This window comes from Porites lutea, chromosome 1 (genome assembly GCF_958299795.1).
Source record: "Porites lutea chromosome 1, jaPorLute2.1, whole genome shotgun sequence".
In the NCBI taxonomy this organism is placed as follows: Eukaryota; Metazoa; Cnidaria; class Anthozoa; order Scleractinia; family Poritidae; genus Porites; species Porites lutea.
Genome location: NC_133201.1, coordinates 4,895,581 through 4,902,487, shown reverse-complemented (window position 1 = coordinate 4,902,487; position 6,907 = coordinate 4,895,581). Strand labels below are relative to the sequence as shown.

Below are 6,907 nucleotides of genomic sequence, written 5' to 3'. Positions count from 1 at the left end.
TGTTTTTAGATCAATTAGGCCCATAAAAAGTCTTCCATAACGTTCTAGATAGAAAATTGGCCTTTCTACACAATAAAAATATCGCATTTAAAAAGTGGAAAATTTTTTCATTTCCATGGGTTTAGTAAAAAAATAGCCAGTTTTTTGAAATTTTCTGTTTGTTAGATCAAAAACCTGTCCACATGAGAAGACCTTAATTTGGTTTCAGTTCTCCCCAGCTAGCATGCCCCGGACTATGCCCCCGCTTTTGGAATCGATTTAACCTTCTCACTTTTTATATCGGCCTACCGTCCCAGATGGAAATTACACATTGATTACAGCATGAAAAATCAAATGATTTGATCAGTCTTTTATCGTGTCAAAATTCTCTTCCAGATTAAAAAATTGCAACAATTTCCTCACGCGGATTGAAAATATATCTTTACTGTAAAAGACAAAACTGACTAGTTGAGAAGGTAAAGGCCGTTAAGGATGACTTTTCCTTGGCTCCAAATGTCCCTTGTCCGAATAATTAGTTAAAATAAAAACCATAAAACCACGCCTAAGGGTTTTTAAGTCAACTAGGCAATTTTTCTTCTACAGGTTGTGCTTTGTTTACGCAAATTTGCCGCTGAATTGAGCTTTGTCTAACTTCTTGATCAGTTTTAAATGTAACATTAAGCAAATGTCGAAGGCTCAAGTGTTAAAGACAAAGCTGTTGAGTTTTTGGCAAAACAACTGGCAATTTTGCTCGCTTTACTGTCTTTTCCCTGCCTGTTCCTCCGCAGGTTTCGTGGTCTGAGGCAGCAACTAGCACCGTATGACCCAGTATGGGAGTTCCGGTTTGCCATCCAAAATACAGTCCGACGGTTTAAAGTGTCTCAGCAATTTTGTTGTCAATTCTAATGCAAGGGGAAACTGTTTCAACGTCAGTATACACTAGCCTGTCAGCGAAATATATCCGTCTGAAATGACATAGCCGGGCTGAACTGCCCGTCTTCCTTGCCGCATATCGCTTATGACACGTGACGGTTATTACCTTTGCGTGCAATTTTTAGTTAGTTCACCTTGCACTCGCTGTTGGCGCCGGAGTTGTCATACCCTGAGGGTAGGTCCAAAGATATGACCTCTTCCTGATCAGAGTCATCTCTCGAACAAATAGCCTCATGCGATGCCGGCTCCTCACTGCAGCCGTTTCGAAGTGCCACATTTTCGACAAAGTGTTCTTTTCTAAAGTGAAAAGGTACTCCAGCCTTGCACGAAACAGTTACTTTCCCTAAACCGACAAAAACGATTGCTTGTTTCATCTCAACGGTCCTCTTCAACTGGTAATCCCCTTCATTTAACAGAACAATTTGATTTAATACCTCGCGCTCTGTGATTTCTTGAAGAACATTACGCAATTCATCTGAGTTTTTAACAACATCGATTTGTAGAGCTCCATAACGTTCAATGACTGAAGAAATATCCCGACCAGAACTCAAGTGATTGAAGACAGCAGCAGCAGCCAAGGCTTCGTGTTTCCTCCCTAACTCTGCCAAAATCGTTGCCTTGGTAGAGTAACCTAATAACCAAGAAGGATCTGTTCTGATAGAAGACTCTGAATCTTTAAACGCAAGCTCCAGTAAGGATACCCGTTCAGACATGTTCCTCTTTTCCTCAGCAGATTTCAAGTACGTTGAAGCTCTAGCTGTAAGAAGTTGTGCGTCTTCTGGACAAATGGCTATTGCCTTGCTGTACAAAGACAAAGCCTCGTCTAATTGGCCACGATTAAGACTTTCCTTAGCTTTTTCTTTGAAAATTTTGATTGAATCAGTTGAAGATAACAGTTCTATGTTCTCAGTGTAAACGGTTTCATCCAGTTGCAGTGGTACACTCCTAGGGCAGATAATTTGGACTTTTCCGATGCCAACCATTACTGCGTTCGCTGGAACTTTGAGTGACTTTGGTAATTCATACCTCCCTTCTTTGACTAAAATCACAAGATTGTTGCTGTCTGCTCTTTTGGCAGCATGATAAAGGCCATCGACCGTAGTTATCACATTTTTACTGTACCCACCAAAGCGCTTAATCACTGCAGGTATATCAGTGCACTGTGATGGAAACACATGTTCCGCAACTGCAGTTGCTGCAAGGGATGGACCTCTTTGCCCAAGTTTAGCAAGACAAACAGCTTTCCAGTAGTAACCCTTAGCCCAAGAACGATCCACAGCTACTGCTTTCTCTGCGTCCCGAAGAGCTTCTTTAATAAGTCTCCTTTGGCTTTCTGTAACTTCTGTAGCTTCTCGAGCGTTTTGTTCTGAAAGTTTAACGTACGTCGCCGCTCTGTTAGTTAATAGCTTGACGTCATTTGGAAATCGATTTAGCAGCTTCTCATAGATTTGTAGTGCCTTCAAATAATTTTTTTTCTTAAAAAAATCATTTGCGATGTCTTTGCACTTCCTAGCAGCAAGGACATTGACATCAATTTGAGGTTTTGAATACGATGGGTCGTTTACTGGCTCCTCATAAAATTGCTCAACTTTTTCTCGAATGCCAGAGGTTTCGTCTTTAACTCCAAGAATCTTGTGCACGTCAGCCAATTTACGACGCGCTGTTAACACTTCCAGGTGACTCTCTCCATACATTTTCGTTTTAAGTGACACTACCAGTTCTGCAATACGTCGGTACAAGTTTCCCTTACTTTTATCATATCTCACTTTTCCGGCGTGTTTAACGCTCGAATTCGAGATTTGGAAACAGTGGATTACACCTTCTAAAACCATGGCAGCGTGGTTGTAGCTGCTCTCATGAAATACATGTTCATCAGTATCTATAAGGCCGTCAACCTCACCGGTTTGAATGCATTTGTACAGAACAGGCCACCTGTCTTCAAATATTCCAAAAAGAGTATTTTCAGCGCTGCGGGGGTCGAAATGGGATAAGATTAATAGAGCGTCCGTTATTCCCCTGATATAAAAATCCGATGTAGGTGGTTGCTTCTTTGCAATAGGCAACATTTCCTCAGCATATTTTCGTGCCTCAAGCAGGTTACCTTCTTGTTGCCAATGAAAGGCAATAAACTGTAGAACGCGTAAAAGTTGGTGATGATCAGGAGTATAAATGCGCCTAGCAAGCTCGAGAGCTTTCTCATAACGCTTCAATGCGCATTCAAAATTGGACACCGATATATAATTCTCAGCTCTTCCTATCAGGATCTGCAGAGTTACCCAATTATCATCACTCAATGGTAAAGCTTCGAGTTCCAGTAAAGCTTTATAATGTTTCTCCCACTGGTATTCTAAAGCGTAATAAGAGGCCATGTGCTCACCAACAATGAATTTAATATCTGGATTTATAACAGTACCAGACTTCTCCATTTCAGACAGCTTCTGTACAGCTTCTTGTGCCATCTTTTTTGCTTCTTGGTACTTTTCTTCACACTGACAGTGTCTTAAACTAAGACTTGTGGAAACCATTTGGCAAAGAAACTCATTTGGATCAAGACTGCGACACATTTTCGCGACTTTCAATCTGAAGTCGTCGAAATCAGCTCGTAATCGGTTCAAAAAAATATTGGTAGCTATCAAGCCGATCACTAATGAGCACAATTGATAGGTATTATCATTGTAAAGCGAGAAGGTCACACTTCCTTTTGATGAGTAAAATTCATCTTCGATGTGATTCTTGAGCTTGCGAAAATTCAGCATAAGGGCAATAAGAACATTTCGTTCATTTTCCTTAAAGAGTGACAGGTCAGGCCCTATGATAGTGAATCTTTCTTGTTCGGAAAAGGACGCATATTTTGTCTGTAATGCATAGTGAAGAACTCGCGTGGCTGCAACCAAAGCCTCGACCCTTTGTGATTGCGTAAGGCTGGCTCTGACAACTTCTTGAACAAGTTTGTGGACAGAGAAGACTTTGTTTTGACGATCGACTGAGTAAAGGGAATAACTTGACAGTACCTTTAGGACTGAAGCAATGTCAATCGTGGAACGCGCGCATTCTCGCAGCTCCTCTTGATCTAGTTCAGGAAAACCGGGATTAATAACGTCAATGGGAACATTCTCAGAATCCAAAAAGGCCGAAATTCGCATCATATTGGCGGCAGCTGGTGACTGTTCCTTAACAAACTCGAAATTTAACTCCCAGGTTGTGTGAACTGACAAGCGATGTTGAGCTTCTATACTAAGTGCTGTAGCAGGCTGTTGCTTTAAAAGACGCACCTTCACAGCTTGGTATTTTTCTAGGTATTCAGTGAAGCTCAGTGGGATAGGACTTGCACTTATGTATGCTGCTGCCTGCTCTAAAGCTAGAGGCAATGCACCTAGTTCATTTGTCAAACTAATCGCATCTGTGTCAAGGGATTCTCCTTGAAGACCGGTTCTTTTCATTAAGAACAAAGCTCCATCCTCTACGCTAAAGCATGGCAACTCAAAAAAATCATCAGTTGAGTACCTCAGAAAAGCCTTTGCGTCATTTGCGTTTTGCCTTGTTGTTAGAAGTATGTGGCCGTTCTTTAGTGATTTAACAGTTCTTTGCCACGGTCCCTTGCATATCTTCTTTACACTTGCAGGACACATAGCATCCTGCAATTCGTCCACATTGTCCATGACAAGAAGCCACGGAAGGTTCTTCTTGGACAACCACGTAAGAAATTTGTTCAAGGTGTCATCGATGCTGTCATTTGTCGAGGTAGGAATGTTTCTCAGAGAAAGTATCTCAGCAACTGATTTATTTATATTTTCATCGCTTTCCCCATTGATCCAGAACAAGCCACCTGGGAAGCGATTTTTGTGCCTCCAAGCGAATTCTACAGCCAAAGATGTCTTGCCACAGCCTCCAAGACCGCATATTGTTTTAGTGCAACAGGAAGTCCCAGGATTGGCCTCAACGCGCTCCGAAAGAAAGCTCTTTTCCAGCCAATTAAGAGCTGACTTACGGCCTGTGAACAGTGGTAACCTACATGGAGCGGTGCACAACACGTCATCATCACTGTCATTCGGTTTTTGTGTGGCTTGCCCTTTTTCCAAGACTAGCACTTTCTCTTGCAAAATAGACACCTCTTCCTGCAAACTTGCCAGGTTGGTTTCAATGTTGGCAACTTTAGACTGTGTTACATTCAGTACAGTTTTGAAAATTTCCAAGTCATCTTGGATAGCTTCGAAGACTTCTTGCAGGTCATCTCTCTTACTCAGAAATCTGTTGAAATCATCGACAGCTCTAAGAATATCACTAGAATTATGTGCCACGTCTTTTAACTTATGCAGCTGCTGTGCCAACTTGCTTATCTCTTCCCTGTTTCGAACCCCTTTTTCCTTCACGTCACATAAATCGTTCTGCGTAACCATCTTTTTCATCTCTGCTTCTACTTTCAAAATTGTACTCTGAGCATCAGACACGTCATCTTGGCATTTTGTCAGATCAGCCACAAGTGATTGGCGAAGCAAGTAAAGAGCCTCTATTTCAGACTCCCTGACGTTTACCAGACCCTTATGAAACAAATCTTGCAAGTCTTTCGACGATTGCTGTGCGTCTTTGTCAGAACTGAACACAGCGTCATTGAGCAGATTATTAAGATGACCAAATATGGTTAAAAGATCGGCATCTTGAATTTCCTGTTTTGGAGCGTGCGCCCAATGATTCCTACACTCATCTCTTGCCAAAGTCAAAGCTGTTCGACTTGTAGGAGGATTAATAAAAGGACACCATTCGAGCAGGTTCAAAAGACCACCAATGTCCGTGGTTTCGGCGTCGACAACATCTTTTTTACGACCTCCAAGAGTTGGCATAAAGACTTTCGCTACCTCCCATGCCCCAGTCGGAGATCCCCACTGTGTTCGTTCACTGTTGTCCCAGCAAATCCTTGGTCGCCCAGACTTGTGGTGACGTTTCAGTTCCTTTTCCCAGGTGTCGCACGTGGCGCACTTTGGTGCTGAAGGTGCGCAAGCGCAAGATGGAAGTGACTGAAGCGGGGGACTGGAAATAAGGGACTGGTACCAAGCTTCCATTTTGTTTTGAATTTTTGATGTAATTCCTTTTTTGGCAATATTCAGGGCACAACCAACCATCACCCAGTTTTTGTGTTCTTTCTTATCAAGCTGTGCTACCCAACCGCCAGATGCCATTATGATACTGATTTCGAGGTAAACTGAGAAACTGTACGTCTTAGAACTAAATAAAAAAACCGGCGCTACAGTTGAGGCTATGTGCCTAGTTCTTTGTACCTTGGTAATTACAGATATCTCCCTTTCCAGGCCGTTTGCGACATTCCCTAACCAGGGATCTGCAGCGAAAAGACCAAAAATTCATAAATTTATAATTCTAACAACCTTTTCTCTTGATTGTGTTTTGATAATGTAAGGAGAAAATTGATGTTTGTCATTTCGAGTCATTTTTGGGACTCAAATATTCAACATTTGTAAACTTCCGTAATATTGATTGCTATTTTAATTTTCCACCTGATATTATTTTGTATCCGTCGCCGTAATTTTTATGCCATCTTCGAAAAATTGTAATTGAGGAGGCCTAATTAATTTTATAGTTTCCTTTAGGCTTCCTCGCCATTTTTTCTTACATTTTTTGGCATCTTTTTGTGATTGTAATCGTGTAGAAAAAATTAAAAATTGTAAATAAAATCGCTTTTTTACCCACGAAACACTTAAGAGTTCATATGAACTCGTTTAAACGTGTCCGTGCGTTCCAGATCTAATTGGAATTTGGAAGTGTGTAAATACAAATACAAGGGTTAATAGACATTTGTGCAAATAATTTAGTATTAAATTCAACTTTTAAACTCAATGTTGTACTAGTTAACCAGTATTGAGATTAAATCCAGGTTTATCCTTAGTTAAAACAAAGAAAATAACCTTGGAAAAAGAACAGAGGAAATTTACTAGTTCTCACCCTAAGGTATCAAAATATGCTAAACTCTGGAAAACTCTGAATA

General features: G+C 41.0%; 1 protein-coding gene across 1 annotated transcript; it reads right to left on the bottom strand.

Annotated features, from left to right (window-relative positions):
* Positions 1 to 280: 280 nt before the first annotated feature.
* On the bottom strand, positions 281 to 6,095 carry LOC140943220 (uncharacterized). Its single transcript, XM_073392292.1, has one exon. It carries the CDS (start codon positions 6,084 to 6,086, stop codon positions 1,038 to 1,040), a length of 5,049 nt encoding a protein of 1,682 aa, XP_073248393.1. The 5' UTR covers positions 6,087 to 6,095; the 3' UTR covers positions 281 to 1,037.
* Between the last annotated feature and the right edge of the window lie 812 nt (positions 6,096 to 6,907).